This window comes from Vanellus vanellus (assembly GCF_965231255.1).
Source record: "Vanellus vanellus genome assembly, chromosome: 6".
In the NCBI taxonomy this organism is placed as follows: domain Eukaryota; kingdom Metazoa; phylum Chordata; class Aves; order Charadriiformes; family Charadriidae; genus Vanellus; species Vanellus vanellus.
The window spans coordinates 9775635-9802017 of NC_138911.1; the positions used below are offsets into that span (position 1 = coordinate 9775635).

The window sequence follows — 26383 nt, forward strand, 5'->3', positions numbered from 1 at the left end:
TGTCTGTCTTCCTTCCGTGGTTAAAGATATCCATTCTAAGCTGGACCATTCTAAGCTGTCATGCTGTGTGCAGGCTACTTGTTTTCATGTTCACAATGCAACATTTAGTCTTTCTATCCCTATTTGCTTTCCCTTTTTCTTGGTGATTGGTGGGACACTAAGGTGCCATGTGGCAAATTGGGAGGACCAGGTAATTTCCTCCATCTTCCGATTAAAAGTTTGTGTTCTAATGCTTATTTACTAGGTTTCTGGACTCTTCAGAATGCATTTGCTTTCTAACATCTTTGCGAACATACTGTTAAAACTTTCTTGAGAGATATTTATAATTATTTCTGCTATGTGCAAGTTATATAAAAACTAATTATCATATAGACAATTGAGCAGTGGCAGATGCTGGTGGTATTTATATTATCACGTGGAAGTGGAGAATTTTTTAGGGGTTTGAACTCTGACTTGGCCAATCTGTTTTTATATTTTGTGTAAGAGGTTGAAATTTTTTTAAAATTTTTTCAAATTTTTTCTGCATGTAGACTGTCATGCTGTTCTGCTTTTCAGCAGAAGTTGAACAACACACGTGTATTTTTTTGTTTTTATATCTGACAGCTAATATTCAGACACTGTGCTTAATTCTTTTAAAAAAAGCTAATGGAGATTTGTCTAGTTTAGCACAGAAAGTCTTAAATACAGATTTCAATTAGTGACTTACACCACTGACAAAAAAAAAAGGGACTAAAACTTTATTAAAAGTTTCTTATGAGTGATAGAGAATTACCTCTTTTAGGCCACTTTTAACCCCAGATTTCTAGATTTGACTGGCTAGTTGTATTCCTCAAGATAAAGTGTCTCAGTTCAGTACGGTACTGAACAAATAGGTAAAGGGTCTGGCCTGTGTAACTGATGGAAAATACAGAACAGAATATTTTTCTGCAAGTACTTTTAGAATCCTGTAATATAAAACAAGAGTGAAGAAAATTTTGTAAATTGTCTTAGCTTGTCACATATTAAAATTTCATGGTAGGGAGAATCTTATTAATATCCAAATTGATTAAATCTGTCAGCTGGTGTAGATCTCATGAAGACTCAAGTATTGCTAGATGGTAATTATCTTTTCCTCTAGCATTTGGTGATTTTCACTGAGTCTGAGATTAATTGTTAAAGTAGTAAATGATGGCCACATGCAGATAAGTTATATTCAATGTACCATTTAGAAAAAAAACCCACAGTTCTCTGATTGGCTCATGGAATAATTGAGTTCTCAGGCAATGGATGTGACTTGTATGGTAAATGTAACAAACGTTCTTGCTGACAAATTATTTATTTCTGCTATACATATCATGCTTAAACAACCAACAAATTAAAATCTGGTATCTGTAAATAGTGTTTATTACCATTACTACTTGCAGAAATCCACTGTATTTGTCATAATGTCTCTGCTGTTTGTTTCTGTAAATGTTTTCTGAGTGATCTCCAATTTTTGAAAAGTGTAGAACTTACTGTTTTTTCTGCATATGTAATTATCTTCATGATTTTAATTACATTGGGTTTTGGTTTTATGTAGTCAAAAGAGAGTAGAGGAGTTTTAAAGGACTGCAGTCCTCCAAATAAAAACTATGACATATTTAGTATATCAAGTATGTATTGACAAAATCTTTTAGGTAGTTGTGCTATTGTAGCAAAGCTACCATACTCACGAGGACAACTTCAATACTAGTCCATGAGTCTACGCCTTGGGTACAATACTCGGTTTCCCCCCTCTGTGTGGATTCTCGCAGTCCTCTTGCTCTTGAGCTTTCAAAGCTCTGACGGCAAATGAACTCCAACTAGAGCTTTTTGAACATGTACTTTTTGATTTCCTGTGACTTCAAGCATTATATTCATTCAGGTCACTTGGCATCTCACTCTGAGTAAACACTACACTGAAATGTGATGTTGGAAAGACTGAAAGAAGAACCAAATGCAAAGGAACCAAATGTCACAAGCCCCCATGAGTTCATAACTACATATACATACTGAAACTGTCTTGATATGCAGCCAAATCTCTTCTGTACACTCAAAACTCATGATGAGATCCAACCAGGGAGTCCTTGGGCCAGAAACAGAGCACAGGGTACCTGGATAACAAAACCCACAAAACACAAGAGCAGCTCTAGGGTGTGTAAATTAATATATGACCGAGTACCACTGCATTAAGAAAAGTGTTTATCAGAAATACTGAATTGAAATGGTCGGAATGAAATGCATTTTAGAATTAATATCTCTTATTAAAAGTGTTGGTATTATGATTCTCGATCACAAAAACACGTTGCGCAGATCTACTCCTACCAGAAAGGAGTTCCAGTTGTCAATAAGCTACAGAGAGGGTCTGCATCAGTCAGATGCATTAGTTTGTAGCAGATGAGCTACTGTATGTAGTTGAAGAGCTATAAGGAGTTCAAGCCTTTAAATATCCAAAGTGTAAAAACAAACAGCAAACCACCCCACTTCTTTGAATTGGATATTAAGCTTGTTATTCAGGCTTTTCCAGTTATCCTTTCGGTCTTCCCATGCGATTGTCCAGATACTTACGTGTCAACAATTTTACCTGCCTATTAGAGTACTAATACTGGAGCAATTGAGCACAGTTATAAAACGTTTACTGAAAGCTTTCCGTTATGACTAAATATAATGGCCAAGGAAAAATAGAGAACAATCAGACTTCTTTGCCTAGAAAGAGCTTTCAGTAACAATTATATGCAGTTTATGAAATAATAGAAGATAACAGTTCTCGTATTATAAATAACTATATTGATTTTTCCCAGTAGAATTAATGACTCTTCTGCATGAAATGATCAAAATTCCTGTATTAATATTTTAAAAAAATATAAATCCGTGTCTTCTAGTCAACTACCACACAACAGCAGTAGCTTCTGAACTTCATTTTTGATAGAGATAATAGCAGTATAACTTTATATCTCTTCGTGCATAGCTTAAATAAAATATTTTATGTAGAGGCTTTATGTATTTCTACACAACTAAGATATCAAGCTAAGATATCCCTATACATCCTAACAGTCCTTAGGACGAATACAATCTTTGAAGTATAGAAAATGTACTAATTTTCCATACGCAATTATTTTGACGTGCTTTCATTTTTCCTGGTTCTTCACTTTTAGGAGTTGATGTAACAGAAATATGCACAGCTTTAATGGCGAGGGACAGAGATTGGAAGTGGGTAGATTTGGGTCCATTCCTGTCTTTCACACTGGGTTATCATTTGCAGCTCAACTCATTTTTCAATGCCTCCGTTTTCTCAAAAACAACTAGAGGTCCGTGACTTTATAAAACACTGCAAGATAGAAAAGATTGTATGTTAGTATTGCACTATTCTAATTCCTTAAACATCATTTAAATGTTTTCTTCATCCAGGTATTTTTTTTTTTTTTTTACAAACCAAATAGGACTTTGCAATGTGACTTAGAGCCCTAGATTTATCTTAGGCTACAGCCACAGAGAGTTTACCTGTATTAGGAAGGAAGAATAACCTTCTGTATTTCTATACAGCTACTATATTTATAGCAGCTCTAATATTAGATTGTAAAAATGCATATTTGCATTTTAATATATACAGGAACAGCCCCCTGGATCTACTGACTAAACACATCTGCATTTAAACCAAAAACCCGTTTCGCTTTCATTTTCTCACAGATTTAATATTTCTTTAACTTCACAATGGGAGCACATGAATTTGGAAAGTGTTGTAAATGGGTTTTCTTGTAATTTCATGTTCTTCTAAATCTTTTTTACAACACAATTAATATAGTAATCCTATAAAAACTAGCTAGATCAATTCATATGCTGTTTTGTTTGCAAAGGCATAGCGTTGCAAAGCTTTAGTGGTTTTGCTACTGAAAGGTGGGTTTATTCCTTGAGGAGTGCAAAGCAATAGAAAAACACTGTGGAAAAAAGAAAGAGTAAAAAAAGAAAGAGTAAGGGGAAAATGATGGTCTTTCATCTAGTAGTAAGGGGGATATAGTTATGGCTTTATAATGAAAGGTAGCATTTTTAACTGTTTCATACTGTACCTTGAAAATGTATAAGATACTTTCATATTAAAAAAAAAAAAATCAGTGTTATGGCACATTTTGTGGTAAAAGGAAGTAACGTGCAATTACTGTCATTCGTCCATATCGTTATTATTTTTCACAAATAGTTGTATTTTTGTAAAAAAAATAAAAAATGGTGTCCTTTGAAGTGCAGTGGGGTAGGAATGCAAGCATTAGAAACAGTCTTCATGAGAAGATGCTGATATCACTTCTCTTTTTGATCATCACTGTGTTTTTGAGAGACTTGCCGGGGAAATTCTGTAATTAAGATTAATCAGTAAGGTTGACAGTTGACATAAACAAAGAACTGAGCAGAAGTCAACTGTATTCTCATTTGGTACTCAGCAAAGATATATAGGGTATTTAAAACCTTCATTTTTATTTCTTAACAATTATACATGCCAAACTTCTTGGTCCTTCTAGATTCTCCACGCAGTTCTAAGGATACTTACTGCGTGTTTAAATTGTGCGCTTGGAAAAATCATATGAAGTAGCAAGTCAGGTATAGTGCTTTCTAGTAATTCTACTTTCTTATCCAAAACTTGAAGATGAATAGGGAAGCCATAGCAAACTATGTTAGAAGGGACTTTTTGGTGAAGTCTTTCACTTTCTGACAGCAGCATGACAATAGGATGAACTATGATTGATTTGCCCCTGTCGACCTCTTCTTAAAGGTGGAGCCTTGGCAGTCCCCATAAGGAAGTGGTGCCAATACTTACCTGTCATTTCTACTGTTTTGCTAAAATGATTCCTCTGATGCCCCTTGTTCCCAGGTGCTGTAACCCTGTTTTCAACCCATGCCTTCCTTCAGTCTTCTTTTCTCTAGACTGCTCAACCCCATCTCCTTCAATCTTTTCCCCTTCTAGATATCTGTTCTCATTAGTCTTGTCTGAACTTTCTCCAGATGATCCATATCCTTGAATTGTGGTACCCAAAACCGGGCATTGTAATCCTACAGATGCTTTATGTGACTATACATGGTCTTAGAGAAAGGGCTTCCACTGTAGCATTGGCTGTTTTTCCTGAGAGAGTAGCATTTACTTGTGTTCGACTTCTGATCTACTAGACTTCCTTCATCCTGCTATCAAATACTTCTCTGGTGGATTTTTCCTTTCTGTCTTCGTGCAAATAATTACTCTTATCTAAAACTAGGACTTTGTGTTTAACATTATTTTTCAGGATTCCTCAGATTTATGAACAATTTTGCATTTTAAGCAACTGCAGCTTGATACTGTCTGCAGTCAGTAACTTGTTCTCTATTCCATCATTCAGGTTACTAATGAAAATATTGATGTATGCATAACTGCACTGAACCTGAAACTCTTCAGTGAGTTCCAGCTGAGTTCTAAGTGTATGAAAGCACAAATTCATTTGTTCTAAACATATGAACATTGCTGTCTAAAGAATCCTACCATCTAATTCTGATGTAATTACTATGTAAACATTTTAAATAAAATTTTGGAAAAAATCTGCTAGTTAGTTTTGATGTATCTGTGTATTTACAAATCTAAAAATATGTATGAAAAATCAAGAAAATATTTTTATTCAATAGTACTTTTTTATTGTCAAAATTTGTTCCGGAGAAGGATAAATCCTCAAAGAATTATTAAATCTATTTATACAACCTAGAAATGAAATGCAAAAGTATTTAAGACATGTAAGGAGGGAAGTTCTCTGGAGTATCTTGCACCAAAATCTGATTTTGTCTGACCTTTTCTGCCAGTAAGTGGGGAAATAAAACAGTAAACGCTGATTTCTTTCTGGCTAAGTCTCTAGTAGAGTCTGTATTTTCATAAATTCCAAGCAGTGGGATGAAAAAAAAAAGAAGACTCCATAATTTTCTTGTTGTTTGCTGTTTGTAAATGAAAATCATTGTTAATTTAGGAGCCCAACAGCTGTAGAACATTTGCCGTTCAGCAGCAGCTGTCAGTAGCACTCCAGTTTATTTTACAAACAGATGTTTAATTTGACTTCAATGCCATTGTCAGTTTTTGAGGGGAAACAAAGAGAGGAAAGGAATAGAAATAATCATAATAGTCATAATTTGATTTCCTTTCAAAACATAAAGCAGAGTCACTACTGATGACATCAAAAGTGTTTTCGTTTTTTATCACTGAATGTTTTAAATTTGTTTTTTTATAACTATCAACTGAGATTAAGCTTTCTCAATGCATGGTAACTCGTGTTAAGGAAGTGATTTGTCTTATGTCAGGAACTTAAGGCATTATTTTAATGTTGTATGCTACATATTTAAAATACATTTTTTTTTATTTATGGATCAAAATTTCTACAGTTTACAGCTGAAGAGATTTTTATCTCTATATTAAAACCAGGGCACTAGTGGGCCCGCTGTCACACAAACATAATGTCGTTTACTGTAGTATAATAGTATTCTCATTTCATACCAGCAAAAGTGAAGGGCAAATTGGGTCCAGTAATGATGAATTGAGACAATGAAAAAGCTAAGTAACATAACGTGATTAATTTTTAATTTTAGTAACCAATGACCTTATCCAGTATGTGCCCAGTGACTAGGAGGCTTTAATAAAATGTGCTGTTAGAACGTCTTGGCAAGATCCTCTGTTATTCAAAATGTCTACAGACCCAGACAAGAGAGTTGAAATTAGGAGTGCATGGTCTTGATCCTGAAACACTTTGGCAATTCTTAGATGTTATAAAGTCTAATTTAAACTGGTCATAAAGATGGCACATCTTACTGGTCACTTGCTCCTCTGTAATACAGTCTGTTCAGATATTTTAAGACTATGTGTTTCTATGAGGGAATATAACTAAACCTGCAGTTAATTTTAAGAAGCTATACTGGGTGTGCTGTTTTATATGAAATTATCTACGTTAGCAAAATTTTTCCAGCAGGGCGAGTTCAGTATTTGCTGAACTGTCCGCACGTCCGCAAAAATCTAGAACAGCTCTTCATAGCACGTTTTGCAGTTAAAATTTCAAGCACAGCTATATTTCAGTATGAAAGGCAAATGGCTGATTTAACAAACTATCAGATTCTGGTATCCTTACTTATACTGAATAGTATTTAAATTCTCAAGTGGATTTAAATATGTTAATTTGAGACTTTCTAAGGGTGACGTATTATATAAATGAGGGTCTCAGAACCTGATCACGGTATTTATCTTGATTCTTTTTTTTCAGATGAAGTACCACAAAATCAATTCTGATTTCTTTCCTTACAGCACCAGTTACATGCATTATTGCAATTCTTTAGAAATTATGAAAGGAAAAAAACACCTAGAAAAGGAATTTTTCTTTGTATAAACTGACTGTTGAATTGATTCTTGATGTCTTTCTACTTATCTGGTTTCACAGTTTTTTGAAGGAATTTGTGAAAGGATTGAAATATTATATTTGACCAATAATTGGGTGGGCCATTCCTTTTTTTCCCTTGCATTAATTAGGTACCACTTTTTCTATCTTTATTACTTCATTGGATATTCATTAAGCATCTTTGCTATCTGAACAGCAGCAGTCTGAATGCTTTTTGCACTGCTTTCCTGAAGAAATGGATTGGTTGCTCAGTCAGCTCACTGCTTCGGCAGAGTGTAGTGTAAAGCCTTGCAATGCACCAGAAAGCACACTCACTTTCTTTAATGGTTTCTGGGTTTTCATTTGCTGCAGAAAGGATAGGCTTGCAGACCTAGGGGCCTGTGTCTAGAGAAGGAATCAGCTCTGTTCATTAGGAGGATAATGAACTTGACACTCGGTCACTGCACAGACAGTGTATGTAGCCTGGCGATGTGCCCTTGATATGTACCAATACCTCATTTAAGTTCTACAAATTACGTATCATAATGTTTCTTCCCATAGATTTCTCTGAGAAAGGAATATACGCTTGTTCTGTACATAGAAAAAACGCTGTGCTCTCTCATGCTGCGGTTGCCTTGCAGTTGTTTGCTGGAGTAAATATATGATGAAACAAGAAACTCGTATACAAAATAGAAAAATGTTCCACACTGCAGAGGTGATTCCATGTATTGTATCGAGGTACCGCCATTTCATGATAGTTCATAAAGAAATTGTTATCTTCATCAGAGTTCATGTAGGTAACAAATACTGACGAACAGGCATTTGTCTTATTTCTCTGAATAAATCACGGACAAAGCATTGTCTTCAAGATAGTGAAGAAACACAAATAGCTCTTTATTCTTGCCAGTTTTATAGTAGTCTGTGTTTCTGCCACGCAGTTCCACTCACAAAGTATGAAATATGTTCAGGCAAGTAAATAAAATAAAGCTAAACTCATGAAGAGGAGACAAATTTCACAGATACTCAGATATGCGTTTTCTGCACTGTCTTTATCAGTGAGCCACTTGGCTGAGCAAGAATGAAGTTTTAAGTGCTGTCATTATAATTCTCTGTTTTTCCAGTGGCTACTCATGCATCAAAGGAAATTCAGGCTGCGATTCTCTTCTGATTAAGTGAAACTGAAGTTGGTAATTGATTTCGGTAGGTCAGTCAGTCGTTTCACAATCAACAGCAGCATAAGATTGCAGGGCAAATCTAAGTTTTGAAAACACCCTCAACATCAATGTATCTGATAATTGTATGTTTTTAATTTTCTAAGCATGTGTTTTTTCTGTCTCTCTTTCTGTGTAAATGTTTGGTGGGAGCAAGTGACTGCCTGCTATAAAACCAGTCGGATAGGTATACCGTATGTTTCTGTCTTGAAGATCAGGAGATCTGTTTTCCTCCTTGCCTCAGTTTCAAAATCTAAACCAACTATTGGAGAAGTTTAAATTGCACGGCTTGGCTGTCACTCTCAAAAACATTATCGATTCACATCCACTGCTTGTCTCTACAGTGTCTGATCCCTTGCTCTGTTTCCTCTTGGATCTCTAATCGCACTTGGTGTATCTCAATTACCCACGTTAAAACATCTCCCTCTCAGAGTTTCTAATGAAGTTAAGAATCCAATTAACTGCACTTTTGTTCCAAATAAAACTTGGTCAGGCCAGATTCCAGTTCCTAGTCTATGCCTGCTTCTCAAAGCTGCTAATATGAAGGGTAATTTATCATCTTAATCCTTTCCATTACTAGTTACTACTGTTCACAATGCTTCTTTAATAGTTCTATTCATGTGCGCTCTTTGTTCTGACGATTGAGGGAGATACAGACTGTGTAGCTTTTGCTTAATCCCTGATCCTTTAAGCATAGTTGTAATCATTTCCTCCATGAAATGATGACCTTTATCTGGGTCAACAAGACTTTAGGAGCCCCACAGAGGCAAAAGGCTTTTTGATGCTGTTAGGTTTTTTCCCTCTCCCTGCTTCTTTAGAATGTTTCAGAGAAAAGGCTTCAAACCACTTTCAGAAGGAATCGGTCACTTCCAAGAAGTTTCATTACCCCAGCCTGTTTTGGGGAGCTGATGTGTATAACTGATACGTAATCACATCCACAGTCTGACAACCCGCTGCTGCAGCAGAGAGGTATGACTCGACTTTGTTCTTGCCCTTCCTATGCATATCTCGGACAATTTTTGATCCATTTTCTAACACCTGTTTCTGTACCTTTCAACATTGCTATTTCCTTTCTTGTTTACCTGTAGTGTCTTTAACAGTTCTTTCTCCATTTACTTTCTTGGTCCTTTCATTTCTGCCATGCTTTAGTAACAGCCATTAGTGTTTACTTCATCTGTCCCAGGTTGTCTGCTGCTTTAGATGCTGATGCTGCCTTATCATCCCGTTCAGCTTCCTGATTCTTATTCCTTTGAGCCTTTAGATGCCCAATTCACAACTGATCCCCATGGCAATTCCTGTGCTTAGAAATCTCTTCTGCACCAATCCTTATTCAAAAATAGCTCTGTCACCCAGCCTTTACCTTCTTCTAACTTAGTCAAACATCCAATATCGTGTTCCCTTCACACAATAATCTCAATCAGGTAAAGTCTCAACAGACCCAACCTTTTGTTGTCTTTAAACTTCAGGGATTACTGTAGTCTATTTGCTGGGATGACCTGCTTAGAGTGTTCCTTGTATGTGGTCCCATTTGGGTTCAAGGCATGCATGCCCTGGGCACCATTTCCATGAATATACTTTGAAATTTCACCGGTGAACCGAAGGTGATTTGTGCTGTAACTTTCTACTGAAATCCTTCAAAATTTTCCTCAATCCCACATGTAGGCGTTGTTTGTAAATGATTGGGCATTAACCTTCTGTTCCCATATTGATTAAGGCACAATAAAGAGATAAGGTTACTGAGAGTTTCTGAGGCTATTCTGTGGTTTGTTGATATTAATGTCCACAGAGCAACAGAAGTATTGGAAGCTCTGGGCTTCCTGTCAATGATCCTGGCAGAGTATACTTTAAAGGAGGCATCTTATTTGCATCGTGATAGGGGCAGTACATGTGAATATTTAATTTTTGTATTGTCCAAGCAGCTGCTAAGCATTGCCAAACAAAGACTGAAAAGCACAGCTTTTGTATTGATATTTTCACGTATTCATAGGTTACTGGGGTCAGGGTGCTTTTTTGATCTGTTGTAGCAAAAATGTTACGAATGCTACTGGTGGGGCAGCTAATCAGACACAAGAAGGTTGTATTGAATTTGGCATATTTAGGGCAGAAGCAGGAAAACAGAAAAATGCCATTGCATTCTCCCAAAATCTACGTACCAAAGTTTTGCAACAATATTTGCTACAAATCCTTACTGCAACTAATTTTTGCAACCAAAACAGTTGTGTGAACTATCCTTAATGATGTAGAATAATTTCATGGATTAATTTGATCATTTGTTGATAATTATGTGTTGCATGAGCAGGGTGGTCTTTCAGCTATTTCTCAAATACAATTTGAATGTGCCTTCTTCCCATATTCTGAACCTTCAGAATGAGGAAAGGGGAAAAGTCACAGATCTCAACCCTTTTATCTTTATTGGTCCTTTCTTTTCTTTCATTTCTCTGCGCTCGTACCTTTCGGCGTAAACAACCAGTGTCTTCTGGCATTAGTTGTCTGAATGTTCACTAAGCTGCAGTCTCAGCTGTCAGTGAAAGCTCTTAGAAACACCCAGGTAAAAGAGATTTAGCTGTGACAGGCATTACTCCGGAAAGCTGAAATGTGTGTCAGCTGCACTAAGGAAATGGCAAGTCTCTCTTTCTGATGGTTCCAGATCCAGTTCCAGGGGATTTGAGGTGTCAGACTTAACCTCAAGTACTAAAATCATCTGCTAAAAGTACTGCATCAAAATTAAACTTCCCTAGGCAAATACATTCATAATATTAAGGTGTCTTTTAAGAAGTGATACTAAGCATTTTAATATCAAATCAAGTTAGCTTAGTTTCAGGGAGTGTTAATTTGTTCTGTTAATTGTGGCGCTTTAACCTTCAGGCTCCTGTCAACTGAAATGAGGTGAAGATTTTTCTGGATTTGTAAACATCAAATACTTTATTCCAATTTGGATTCCTGCTACTGAATGCTCAGTAATCAGTATTTTACAAGTGGGTGTACCTGATTAGGATGTTGTTCTTGACATACATTTTTTGTCTGTACAAGCAAATAATTTACTCATTAAGATGTAACTTCAATATATTGCTAGTTGACATCTCTTCCACAACAATAGTTGGAGAATGACAGCTCTGATAATATTTTTGGTTTTATCTACAAGTTCTTTTACTTCCTTCATTAATCCCCTAATAATATTAAAGATTTAGAACATTTTTTCTGAAGTTTTGGGGATTTTTTTTCAAGTTTCATTTACTGGGCATTTATGCTGATGTTTAACTTTTACTTATTTTGCTTTTTTAATACAATAAGGGGAGGGAGGGAGGATATGTGTAGGATATAAAGATTAAAAGCAATATTTTAAAAGGGCAAATACGCCTTTTACTGTCACAGCTGTCCATACTTGCTGTGCAATAATGGCAAAATTAACAGAGGTCAAGTAGTGACAGCAAGGAACTTGAGGACTGGTGAAGAGTAGCACATGTTTGAGGGTTTGAAATGTGACCTCTGCACATGTGGTTTGTTTTCTGCTCATTCTTTTCTTGCTTCTCTTGAACATCCAGAGGAATCAAGTCTTTGGGTTCCCCGCGCAAGTGGGTGAGTGTTGTACATGTTGCATAGGCCATTTAAACAGAAATAAAGCAATGCTTGATAAGTTTTATTTTGGGGGGTGGGGTGGGTGGGGTGTTGTTGTTTTTTATTTTTCTTTTTGATTTTAGGATTTGTTAGTTAATACACAAGTGCTTCACATCAGATCTTATCACAAGTTAGCTCAACGAATATTGCCATCAGGTAGTATGATTTGATCACTTGATAAAAACTGTGCTCTCACCTCTGACAGATTGGTTCCGTTTATTATACAAAAAAAGTACTTAGAATAAAAAAATAAATATATCCTCCAACAGTTCTATCCGATCTTTTTGGACCTTTCTTTACAGTATAATTTGTAATGCTGTGTTTTGAAATTCAAGGAGATGGTACTTGCTACAAAAAAACGGTGGCTAGCAAAATACTTGGTGAAGATACAGCCCACAAATAGGAATGGGCTTTAAGCAATGTGAAATTTTCTCAAGAGTCCCGGACAAACTCATTCTTTCATCTTTTTTTGCCTTTGGTGGGTTTGGGGTTGTTTTTTTTTTTTTTTTCTTTTCTTTTTGCAAGTAATAGGTGTATCGTACATGTCAGAAATGATTTTGTCAGTATGAGTTTTTATCCTGAAGATTTTAGATTTAATATTTATGTCCTGTGGGCATTCAAGCAAAGAACAGAGAGATTTTCTGAGGACAAATACAAGATAGCAGCATATATAATTGTGTTTTCCCTTAGAGCTTTTTGTTGTATTATACATGATGGCCAAATCAGTCCTGAAGTCAACGAGCTCCCATGTAAGCGTGTGATGGTAGACCTGAGCATGATATGAAGGACAACCAAAAGGATTTTGAAGCTAGAGCAAATCTGTAAGACAAGTTTAGAGTACTTTGCTCTTGCTGTGGGTTTTCTTTCAATTATGTTTTCTGACAGAATGGGTGAAATGTTGAGAAATAAAACTGAAGAAGGATATTCTGGCATATATGTATGCACTAAATTTTTTAGAATTGAGCAGCTTTTATTGTTTTTCATTTGACTAATCTATTAGCGAAAAGGCACTCATCCTGTGCAGGGATGTAAATGTTGAATTATGGCAACATTGATAAACTTCACATTAATACTACTGTGTTTTATCCAACATCGAATACCAAGTCTGGTTGGTTTGCTCAAACTGTGTTAGCAACATACTTAAAAACAAACAAATGAACAAAACCAACAAAACAACAACAAAAAATGCACCATCTGTGTTAGCTCCTAAGTTAGGCATCAAGAAAGAAATTATTTCATGCAAGTTTTTAATAGTACTGACTCTTGTCAGTGATGGCTGATGACAAAATTAGATTCTGGTGTAGATGGAGCTTGTTCTTTGGTGAGACTGAGCAGTTTCCTGGGTGAAAATTATTTTGAAGAATGTAGTTGTCAAATACCCAACCAGTGTAAAAATTGCTGGGCATGTAATGGCTAAAGGTTTGTACATGCTTTCAGAGGAATATTAATTTATTTTTAATACGAATCTCATAAATATTAGAAAGGGAAGCAAATGTTGTTGGTAAACTTCTGGGAGTTTCCTGACCTTGTAAGTACTTGACAGAAAGATAGGGTTGGGTTTTTTCTAAGATAACACAGAAGGAATAAAAATGAGAACATCCTAAATAACGCATTAGAATAACGAAATCCACTAGCACCAACAAAATTACAGTAGATGTAAATACGTGGTTTTCACCTCACTTTCTAGTGCTAAGGTAAAAGGTACGTTTAGACATTCTTTCTCTCCAAAAGATAACAAAAGCAAAAAGGCAGACAAAATTAACATCCTTTTAAGTATAGTTAAGCTTTCTGGGGTGGGAAACAACTTACAATAATGTAATTAAGTCAGTAAGGCATGGAATAAATAAAGAAAATCATTTTGATGGCTGGAAAGTCAAGATGAGGTTAACTCATAAGTAATATAGAGCAGAAAAAGCTTCTTATCTGCAATCCAGTAGTTTATGATTATTTCTCAATATCCGAGTGAAACTTAAGATATCCTTACCAGCTCTGGCAAAACCTGTTTTATTAAAATGCAACTCTAATATTGTGCTTAATGGTTTTGATGTAAGCTTAAAAAATGTCATAGGAACAATTCTTATAGATCCTCTTCCTTACTTCTTTTGTCACATCATTACACCCACAGAGGCAATTTAAAATAAGAGTATTTCTGTTGGTGCTAGGATTTGACAAAAAGAGTAAGGAAGATGTTCTACAGATGTTTCTGTGGAAGAAAGAAAGAAAAATGTCCAAACCAACTCTGTTTCTGGTATGCCTTGGAGCATTCCCAAGGCTGCTCTGAATTTTCATGGTTTATGACATTTCCTGTTTATTAATATCACAAATGCAATTTATGTGACTTTGGTAGAGCTTTTCACAGTGGAATGGTACAATCATCGTGGAGCTGTGCTGGAGAGGGACCTTCTTATTCAGGGAAGCCTCTCAGGGCAGGTCTCACTCCCCTCGTGCTCAGATGTGGTCTGACCAAACTGCGACAGGACAGCGACTCTCACATGCTTATATCAAACCTACGACATTCTGAAGTCGTATTGCAGTATTGCCAAAACAAATATTTCAGGAGCTACTAGATATTCCTTGATTTCGCTGAGAGAACTACAAAACAGAAATAAGTAACACTTTTAGGAAGGTTGTTTTTTTTTGTTTTTAATAAAACCAAATGCCTCTAAGTGTATATATACCTGTAACATACAGTTTTGCTCCTCAATTTAGTGATGGAAAAGCTTTAACACAAATCCAAAAGCCTCGCTTTGAAGAAAATGGAAAATAAAAACCAGGTTTTTGGAGTCATATTTGTTTCCTTTCTCTTTTTTATTCCATGGTATGTTGACAGTCAAAGAGAGAAACAAGTTAATTAAAGATGCGCTTAACTATATTAATATGTAGGGAAAGCAATTGGCTCTTTCCCTTCCCATAAAGTTCTGACAGCACTGGATGTTGGAAGTGGTGGGAAGGATTTATGGAGACTAAGCAGATATATAGCTCGTGTGAATGTTTAAAAGCTTTCTTACCTCTCTGTAAAATTAGCCATTCCATTTTTATGCTGTTTTTGTAAGCCTCAAAACTGAAGGAAAAATCTTTAGTCCAAATCAGAACTTTCATAGAGGGATAAAAATGATGTCAAAAAAATAAACAATAAGGGAACAAAAGGTAGTGGTAATAACTAGGCAAATACACTGATCAGGTGAATTGGTCTGTCTTCAGTCTCGAAGCTGATTATTAAAACAATTAATATTTTTAAATTAATTTAATGTTGTTTTTGTATGAGTATTTGTATGATTGTATGCCTGCTTTTAGTATTTATGCAGCCATCTGATGTACCATTCCTGTTCCCCTTGGAATCAGTAACAAAACTCCCATTTTAGATTATTTGCTCCATATATAATTTCAAACACAGATGAAGAGACAATGACTCAGAAAGCTGTGAAGCTTTTGTTGTTAGAAAAGGAACTGTTCCCTTGACATTTCACAGTGACGAGCTAACTGCAGCAAAAAGAATATTATAAGTACACTTCAGGCTTCAGACGATCTTTCTACATTTTATTTCTAAAATAACTGCTTCTCAAATTAAATACCCGTAATATCTTTGTTATCTGCAGTTTTGGGAGCTCCTTTATCAAACAACTATCTTTTTGTTTATTTGAATTTTCAAAGCGGGGGGGGGGGGGGGGGGGGGGAGTAAGCTTTGGAAAATCTGTTCTTTACAATCCTATTTAAAGCACGGGATCATAGAATTATTTAGGTTGGCAGGGACCTCTGGAAGTCTCTTAGTCCACCTGCCTGCTTGAAGTAGGCGCTGTTATATCAGGTAGATTGAGTATGTTGCTGAGACGCGTCTGAACAAGTTTTTAATACCTCCAGGGTGGAGATTGCACAAACTCTCTAGGCAGCCTGTTCTGGTGTTTGATCACTTTGACCATCCTCATGGTGAGAAAGATTTTCCTTGTCTCTGCTTGGCCTTGCGTCCTACCACCATGCACTTCTGCAAAGCATCTGGCTCTAACTCTTCTGTACCTTTCTGATAGGTAGTTGAAGACAGCAAGCAGTAAGATCCTTCCTTTGCACTTTCTTCTTTAGAGTGAGTGAACCCAGTTCTCTCAGCCTCACCTCAGACATCATGGGCTCCATTCCTCTAGTCATCTTGTCTATTAGCCTTGCTGTCAATCCTGGAAGAAATGGCTGCTGGTAACTGGCCAGTGTATAAGAAATTAAAGCATCTTGACAATTTGTGAGTTGTGATGATGCATATACATTTCAGCTCAGGTTGCCGTTACTTTGCATTTTATTGATCATCCTACATAACTGTTTTCCAGTTTTATTGTACAGTGTTTGAAAGAACGTGATTGATGGTGTATCAAAAATTGTATGTGTTCCATTGAGTCTGTGTGAAAGTATTGGCTCTCAATTGCAGTGTAGCATCCAAAAAGGTCTTTAAAGTTGCCTTTGGTTTTCAATGTGAAGGCTGGAAAAACGTTTCTCAATGTGAAGGCTGGAAGGTAGGACACCACCGTCACAGTCTGGCCATTGGGCTCATATTCTTGCTAGTAGTTGTTTTGGTGGTTTTCTTTGTTTTATTTTTTCCATTTGTTTCTTGTTAGAAACCCTGGAAAAGATTCCTCAGCTTTCATTCTGCTTCTCGCGTACTTGGTCAGTCTCTTCCTGCATAATTTAAAATGTTCTATGGCAGTTTTCATGTTAATAAAAGACAGATTTAACTAACTCGAGGTTTCACTCACTTTCCATTATTTGCTTCAGGCTTGTATTTACCCCTAGTGTAAACACTCCCTTATAAAGATGAGGCCGAGGAGTTCCCCTTCACCAAATGCTGGCAGATCATGCCCTTGCTTTTTGTAAAAGTCAGTCAGTCTTGCTCTTCTCTGTTTCATGCTGGTTTTTCACAGCTTTGGTTGGTTGCCTTTATTGTCCTTTACCACGTCTTCCTTCAGAAGCTGCCAGCCCCATTAAGGATGAGAGCAAGCTGTAGCTTCTGCACCATTTCCAGTTTGATCTAGCTTAAGGAGATTTACAAAACCCAGTTATTTTCCTGGGTGCTCTAGAATGTGAAACGAAAGAGTCCTTCCTATACTACTCTGACCTTGTATTTTGGCAAAGAAAGCACAGTAAAGTTGCATCTTATTTGTGCTAATTTTATGAGGTGGGACATTTTCAAATCAAGGTTTACACGACTACAACAACATTTCTAACCGTATACAGTCTTATTTTTCTTCTTACTTCAACTGGTATAAGTGAGGAATAACTCTAGAGAGATCAAGGTAATTATTTGACTGTAAAGTTCAGGTAAGACAAGAATCTGGCCCTTGCTATTTAGAGTTTTAAATACAAGCGATGGTACAAAGTGTCCCTAGAAGAATGTGCTTCCTTACTGGTAAACAAAGAAGAGTGCCAGAGTTCCAGAGCAAAGCATGTAATCCTCAGAAAACTCTCTGTCCAAAGAATGTCTTTGAATTTAGCCAAATTCTGTTTCCTTATGAAAAGAAGATAAATTTACCTGTAAATTAAATTTGTATAGTTACTGAATGTCAAAGAAGCTAGTTAAGTTTATTTAGGACTGGAAGGGGTCACCTGAACCATTCGAACATATTTTCTAGTTGATCATTGGTTTTGACATTTAATATATGATTGTTATGATAACAATCTGCAAGAAGAGCTTGGGCTTGGCGCTTTTGCTGACTTGAAGATCTTTGAAAAATTCAATTTATGGTCTCTTAGATGGGAAGCTAAAAATCAGCTAAATTTCAGCTGTACAATTCTAGCCGTAAAAAAATAAACTTGCACAGTACCTCTGGTTTTCCCTGTATCATTTTCAGATTCAACCTCCCTGTCCTGTCCCCCGCCCACCCCCCAAACTACGGCTTATAAACTTACATTTTGTTTGAGCTAGAATCATTTTTTTTTTTAATTAATTTTAAAGTGGCTTGTCTTTTGGAACCTTTGAATTCCTCTTAAAGTCTTTAGCTTATGCTAGCTCTTTTTGTAACTTCTGTTTTACATGATATTTGCACTGAGTTGCCATCATATATCAGAAGTATTTATCTCTTCAGAATGCTCTGTAATTTTCTACAAACAGCTGCTTGCTTTAGCTGTGCTGTTTTTCTGAAATTGAACATAATTTCAGTATTTTAATACACGATTTGATTGAAATATTGAATATCCTGTTGACTCCTCATACATTTCAAGAGCACAGATCCTCACCATGTGAATATGATCACTTCTCTAAAGGTAGTAACATTCCAAGATTCTGTAAAACATGATGAAATTAAAATGTAAGTTGAAATAAAAATATCCCATTTGTAGTCCTGTATTGTGTATATGTATTGCCAGAAGAGGCAAATAAGCCTAGGTCTTAACAGTCCAGTTCTGTCCTTTCACTGCTTTACCAAGCACTTTCTTCTTCCTTTAAGGAATAAATATCTTTTTTTCTTTCTAGAGCCAGTATTGTGCAGAAGCGCATAATTTATTTTCAAGATGAGGGTTCTCTCACCAAAAAAATTTGTGAACAAGGTAAGGTAAAGTGAAATGTCTTTCTGACCTCCTTGTCATGTTCTACATATTTCTTTTGGCTCATTATATCAAACAAAAATTTTGAGGCCTTGAACAGTTTCATCCAGGTTCAAAGGTACAAAGCCAACTGTATCCTGGGCTGCATCAAAAGAAGGGTGGCCAGCACGTCAAGCGAGGTGATTCTGCCCCTTTACTCTGCTCTCATGAGACCCCACCTGGAGTATTGTGTCCAGCTCTGGGGCCCCCAACATAAGAAGGACATGGATCTGTTGGAATGAGTCCAGAGGAGGGCCACAAAGATGATCAGAGGGCTGGAGCACCTCTCCTATGAAGACAGGCTGAAAGAGTTGGGATTGTTGAGACTGGGGAAGCAAACACTCTGAGGAGATGTTATAGCCCCTTCCAGTACCTAAAGGGAGCCTACAGGAAAGATGTGGGGGGACTTTTTAATCAGGGAGTGGAATGATAGGATGAGGCAGAATGGTTTTAAAGTGAAAGAGGGGAGATTTAGATTAGGTATTAGGAAGAAATTCTTTACTCTGAGGGTGGTGAGACACTGGCACAGGGTGCCCAGAGAAGTTGTGGATGCCCCATCCCTGGAAGTGTTCAAGGCCAGGCTGGATGGGGCTTTGAGCAACTTCGTCTAGGGGGAGATGTCTCTGCCTATGGCGGGGGGTTGGAACTAGATGATCTGTAAGGTCCTTTCCAACCTAAACCTTTCTATGATTCTATGAAATTTGAGATCTTGAATTATGTTCTTCCTCATACAATCTTCCTTGCCTTCCCCTAAAAGTGATACTTGCAACTTTTTACCTGGTCTTCGTGTGAAACCCATTTGTCTCCAGGGCATTTAGTTTATTGAATCCTGGGTATTTCATCCTTTCCTAAACCTAAGCATTGCAGTTGGTTATTGCATCCCACAGGAAAATTTAGCTACTTTGGCTGTCCAGAAATTTCAAGCCTATTATGTTTTGAGATCAGCTGAGGTTTTGTCCGTATCAGATAAGGACCAGAAACAAACCCGATTTGAATCTGAGGACAACTGAAATAGTAGTGCCACCTTGTTTAAAATGTAGATATAAATCGTTACGTCCACTTACAAATATGATGCAGGTATTTCAGGGTTCTAGTTTAGTCTAGTGTAGCCCGACTTCAAAATAAACAAAAAAATGTGTTTAACTCAGATTTATTTACTGGAGTATTTGCTATGGCAACTTTGCTGTCATCTGTTGATTTTGAATTGTAACCATTTTCAATGGGTACTTTGCTGCTTTTTCAGACTCGGCCTCAGAAGGTGTGACTGACAAACCAATTTTAGATTGTTGTGCCTGTGGAACTGCCAAGTACAGGCTAACTTTTTATGGAAACTGGTCAGAAAAAACACATCCCAAAGATTTTCCACGTGAGTATCATTCTTTTACTATTGTTGTACCGTATAGGGACTGCAAAGAGGGTTGGAGCTTGTTGTGTAACACATTACTTATTTACAACTCAGCAGTGGAAATTATGACATATATGGAATACTGCTAATGTTCAGTGTTGAAAATCCATGGATCTTTCTGCGAATGCTACATATTACAAAAAAAAAATCTGTTGATTTGCCTGACATTTTGAACTGAGGTGTGTATGAGATCACATTTTCAAGATTTATTCGTGGTGTGAAAAGTTACTTTTTTTTTTTTTTGTAGCGTAAGCTTAGACTGGCTTATAATGTACAGCTAGGAAATGAGATTTTAAGAAAAAGGCCACAAAGATTGAGCAACACACATTTTGATTTTACAACTATGACATTTGAACCAGTATGTTTTCCTTCAAAGTCTTTTGAAAGATTCCAGTTAGTTTTGGTGAGACCTGAATCTTGCTGCCTTAAGGATATTAATTATCTCTCTATATTAGAATATTCTGTTTTCTTTGTCTTTATTGGTTGAATAGACAGATAAAATACACATTCTGACTTTTGCCTGCCTGGGTTTTTTCAGTTTCTGAAATACAGAATCAGTATTCTTGTTGCAATAACCCAAGTAACTGTAAAAAGCTAAAGTTACAAAAATGTGTATTATGCATTTGTTCTTTCATTACTGCCTCCACAGTCTGTGGCAATAAAGGCTAGGAAATGATTTGAGAATGTAAGTCACCTTTAGTAGTCTTTAAACTTCGTTATGTTTTCTGTGGCTGATGTTTGCTATATAGGCTTTATATGTTGATTATTTTTTTTTTTTAATTAGTATTGTCACAGTGTCAGAATATCATCATATAACTCAAATATTGTTTGTGTGTCAATCAGCTCATAGTTTTAATAGCCTAAGCAATATTGCTTATGTTGAGTGTCTCATACATTTAAAGTTGAATGTAGCATTGTTCAGCTATTATTTGTCAGCGTAATACATGGGAGAGAAAATAAGCCAAACCCAACAATTGCAAGAATGCTCTTACAGGCTATTGGACGATTTATATATCTGTGGAGTGTGACACTTTATATGCATTATTTGTATGGATTCAGCTGGTGGCTAGAAATAGGGCATGAGAAAATGATTGAAAACTATGAAATTACTGTGACTTAATGATGTAATATTGGGGATAAACGTCCTTTTCTTTTAAATCCAAGTCATACATGAAAAGTATGCGTTCATGACTGAAAATAAGCAAGTTGCAATAGTTTGCCACAATAGTGGACTCTGCAGATTGCTCTCTCTCCCCATTTATGAAGTGGTGAATTATATTAATGTTTTACTTAAAAAACTGGAAAAGTGAAAAGATAACCATACCATACTAGCATGATTAAGCCCAGTAATAACAGCTGATAAGATTTTACATTGAAATTTCTGAAAGTTGAGAAAAAGATCTCATTCAGATCACTGATGTTAAAAATGAAGCTAGTCATCGACATTATTCTTTAAAATGTTGCATTTGTGCAGTAATTACTTAAAATAAAATGCTATTCATGATGGACTGTGGTAAACCACTGATTATTTGCCAAGCTATCGCAGAAAAAATTCTGCTCTACTCTTATACCATCAGCATGGCTGCAATAGAAAGCAGACCGTAAAACTTATATTTTGTGTCTTTTCTTTAACTTATCTTCTGATTTCCTTTAAAAATCCCTAAGTAATATGTATTCTGTTGCATAGCTTTTCTCCAAAGAACTGCTTTTCCCAGATGAAGTATTTTCTTTTGCTATTACACAGAAATGTTTCCGGAAGTTACAGTGCAAAACTTTTAATTCTGGGAATTATTTTGAGGTTTTCACAGATTGCATGGATTATGAACAAATTTACATTTATTATACCAGTGCAATTAAAATACCTCTGTTCCATTAAATTTCAAAGTCTATTGTCTGTTTAGGTGTTACGAGATGCGCCTACTCTATAAAGCATTGCTCAGAATGAAACCACTGCAACACAACCTTATTCGGAGTGTGACAACCGCAGAGTGAATGGAGAGAGGTGTACCCCAGCTGTAGAAAGCATTCAAAAACTAATTCTTAAAGCAGTCTTACTTTCATGAACCTCAGACAGATTGAGAAACAAAACAAAACAAAACCCCAACTGATTTGCAAACTAAGGCTCAAAAAAAAGGGAGCATGCTTTTCAGGTAGTTTTGCAAGTTACCAAAACTGCTGACAATAGGACTAGTGGAAGCTGAGTATTTAATTTGTTATTAAATCTGGCTCAAAGGCAGCTATTAAATTTACTGTCACATTTTGCAAGTCAGAAAGATTTGTATTTATGTAAGCCCTGTGCCTTAAAAGCATTTATTGTCTTTGGCTATCACCCATATATGATAACAGAAATATATATGCTCTTCATGATGATTTGATGTGGCACATCTATGAAAGATGTCAGAGGATACATTCTCATGTTGTGATTACACCTCGATCTTTATGCAAAAATACACGTATAGGTGTGTAAATTGAGAAACTAGTCATACAAAAAGGAAGTGAAATAACACCATTGGAAAGCTGTCAGTATTCTGTTTGCTGTTTTAATAATTGGATAGTAACACTGGACTGGTGATACAAAATAGCTCTGCCTTGTACTGCTCGGATTATTTCATGTAGAGAAGCTTCTGTGGTATTTCAAAGAAAAAGCTTAAGAAACTATATGGAATTATCTCTTCATTCTCATCAAAAATGGGAGGTTTGAGGTGAGGAGTGAAATATTTGTGAATGTTGCACGGATTTTGTAAAAAGTTTGGGGTAGATGTAGTATACTTTGAACAGCTCATTTGGGCAAGCAGGTCGGCCGGCTCCTTTCTCCACAGAACCAATATCTTTGGGGGAAAGGTGTTCAGTGGAAGAGGCTGGGCTCCAGGCTGGGCTCCAGTTGCAAAGACATCAGATGTTCTTGATCTTTTTAGGGTAGGGAATGTGGGAAGCTTTGGAGCACGTGGAACCATTCATTATCCACTTTTTAGTAAAGACTTAAAGGCACTCTGCTCTCTGTGGTGATACATTTTTCTTTTGTACTGTGTGGAACCTTCTCTTTCAATAAGTTTCAGTGTCACTCACTGTGTTTCAGGGAAAGCTGCTGTCTGTGACTTGTGAGGTAGTTAGACCTGTGTGCTAGGAAGAAAGAATGGGCAAAACTGGTGGTCCCACCACGGGAACTGAATGACAGTATCTCTCTGTGGTTTGACAAGGTGCCAGTGTATATTTAAGGAACAATAACTAGATTTTCAATCAATAAACCATCTTCTGACACTGTAGTCTCTTCAGCTATTACCTGGGTGGGGAGGGAGTTTAATTTTGGTTTCTGTCCATTTGTGGCTCAGTTACTGATCAGTTTTAATGGACTCTGAAAACATCAAACCTACTATAATTTAGAGCTCAGTAGGTGTATTTTGATCCAAGTTTAGCACTAGGGAAAGTATGGAGGCTTTGTTTGCTGTGTTGCTAGGCCACCTCCCGCATCTATTACGCTTGCTACACTTTTCTGGCTTTTTCCACCTATCATTGGAGTCCATTTTTTATTTCTAATCTATTTTCTGTTCTCCTGCGATTAGGTTCCTGCATCTGACTTTATCTAATCAATTCTCTACACTGCCTTTTCAATTTTATTGTCCCACCTTTCACATCTTAAATTTGCATTCCTTTTCTTTACTTCATTATTCATTTTTCATTCATTTATTTTGGTTTTCGGCTGTTTTTACTGCTACTCTCTACCTTTTCCATTGCAAAGAAAAATGGTAAATGTTGTCTCATTCCGTCGTCCTGTCTCCCTCATCTCCTACAGTCTTTGCACTGTTACCAGACTGTCTGTTTATGTGAGCAGTTCATTTTCTCATCCTTTTCCTTTAAACCTATATCTTTGCAAAGTGTTATTTAACACTTTAGTGAATTCATTTTTATTTCCAGTACTGTGGGATTTCTGTGACTCCTTATTTCTGCTTGATTCTCTTTTCAATTCCATCAGACTTCTCAAACGTTTTCTCTTTAAACTTTTACTTTTTTTTTTTCTTTTTCTGTTCAACAAGACGAGAAACAAGAACCAGGAATCCTTTTGCCCAGCACTACAACTCTTACACTGTGAGAAAATTGAGCAAGAAAACTCAGTGAATATAGAAGCACCAAAATTCACTTCTTTGCTCCCGTCCTAAATGAAAGGCAACCCTTACTAATAGCTGGGGTGAGGGTACATGTAAAATTTAAGTATGCAGAAGCAGAAAACCCAGCTATATCAGTGCCAATAAGAGCAGTTCTTTACCACTATTTCAAAAGTTTCCTGGAAGAAGTGCTGGACACCATTTGCCCACAGAAAGCAACTGTTTTGCCTCTGTTTCAGCAGGAAGCTGCTAGGGGAGGTTTCTGGCTGTGAGCCCTTTATAGCTCTGTGCCTGATAATGTTTGGGCACAAAGCTATAAAGGAAAATCTGTAACATTTAAGGATAGTATAATTCATGCTTATATCTACCTTTTGCTGGTAATCTGCTGTCACGACTCAAACACAAGTCTAGTGGACTGTTAGAAACCAGTATTTTTCAGTAAGGAAATGAATTGCTGTTAAATCTTTGAGTGACCACTGAAGTCTTCCCTTGCAGGTCTTATCCTCAAAAATATATTACATGGAAACCTGAAATTAAAGGATTCTTAAACTTCTTGGAGAAATGAAATCTTTGGTGAAGAAAAAATATGGAATACAATCTTCCTCACCATTTCTGCCTGTGTTATTACATCCAATAAATACTGACACTTTATGCTATATTTATGCTTTATGCTATTTTTCTCATTACTGTAAAGAGATGGTGTATTGATGTAGTGAGAACTAACCATGCAACACATGCAAAAGCTTGGTACTTGTGAAGTCTGGGCACTTCAAACCTTTCACTTTCATAAAAGAGTAGGAATTATGCTTTGAGGCTGTCTCGATGGTTGATGTTTTTGTTTGTTTTTTTTTGCCCCCTGAAAGGACGCACCAACCACTGGTCCGCGATCATTGGTAGTTCTCACTCGAAGAACTACATCCTTTGGGAGTATGGAGGATATGCTAGTGAAGGTGTCAAACAAGTCGCAGAGTTGGGGTCTCCAGTAAAGATGGAGGAAGAAATTCGACAGCAAGTAGGTGCAATTTAGTGCATACTTTAAAAAAAACATCCTACCTTGGCCTGTGACTGATTTGTCATTGAAAATGTCTGTGAATGTCATTTTGCTGTCTAATTTTTTGGTTAAGCAGATTAGGAGATCTGCCTGTCTTTCTAGACTCATTCTTACTCTGGCAAAAGGTTTTACCTGTGAAAGGACAGGTAAGTTGCAGTATTCTGAACTTAAAAAGCTATGTGTCATGCAAGGCATAAATCAGGTAGAAAAGGAAAATTCATCTTTCCAGGCTTAATCATGAAGACACTTAGAATTTGTTAAAGGAATACCGTGAAGATGGCAAGCAGTATGCTTATTCCTTTTTGAAGCGGTGATTTTTAGTTTATAGTATATTGTGGGTTTGGTTTATTTTCTTTTTTTCTGGTAGGTACCTTATTTGCAATTTTCTGAAGATTCATTCAAGTTAGAAATGCTCTTACAGGAGACTCAGGTGATTTTTGTTGCTGAGCAGGAAAGTTTTACACAACTGCGCTAATAAAATTTGATGAATCAGGATTATGGTTTAAGGGCAAAAGAGCTTTTACAGTGTATCATCTTACAGGGGACTGATGCAGCTGAACAGAAATCAATCTTTCAAATAGTTTATAGATGATTTTCATTTTATTGCATCAAGTAACAAGCAATGAAATAAAATATACGAGGACACGATGAATATTGTTAGGAAATCTACCTCGACGAAATTTTAGGACTCACTGGAAACTGAACTAAGTAATAAGACAGGAAGGATGTAAATATTATAACATGTAACAGAGCTATACATACAATTCAGTAAGAAAAGTTAAAGGCAGAAAAGTTAAAGACAGATCTGGTTTACTGGAGTCTCTGTCTCGTTCTGCTTTCCTGACTTTCTCCCCAAATTGAGAAAGTGATACAGGTGAGGAGGGGACCTAGTCCCAGGCTGAATAGTCGGGTGGGATAGCTGGGACCCACTGCAGGGGTCGGCAGACTGGGAACCAAAGGCCTTGTTTTGGCGTTCCATATGCCTGCTTTGCTATGCCAGCCTTTAGCGTGCCGTGAGAGGCAGGACCCAATATTTAATTGATATGCAGTATTTCTAATGTATTCAAATGTACTGAGAATTAAAGATTTCA

General features: G+C 36.5%; 1 protein-coding gene across 1 annotated transcript in view; it reads left to right on the forward strand.

The window, feature by feature from the left end:
- Positions 1 to 26383, forward strand: part of SPON1 (spondin 1) — a gene marked incomplete at both ends in the record, with an annotated part of 195472 nt that overhangs the window by 46116 nt on the left and 122973 nt on the right. Inside the window, 3 exons of the mRNA XM_082484960.1 lie at positions 18627 to 18700; positions 19980 to 20102; positions 25105 to 25253. Of these exons, the coding sequence (XP_082341086.1) occupies positions 18627 to 18700; positions 19980 to 20102; positions 25105 to 25253 (346 nt within the window). The remainder of the gene's footprint in view (positions 1 to 18626; positions 18701 to 19979; positions 20103 to 25104; positions 25254 to 26383) is intronic.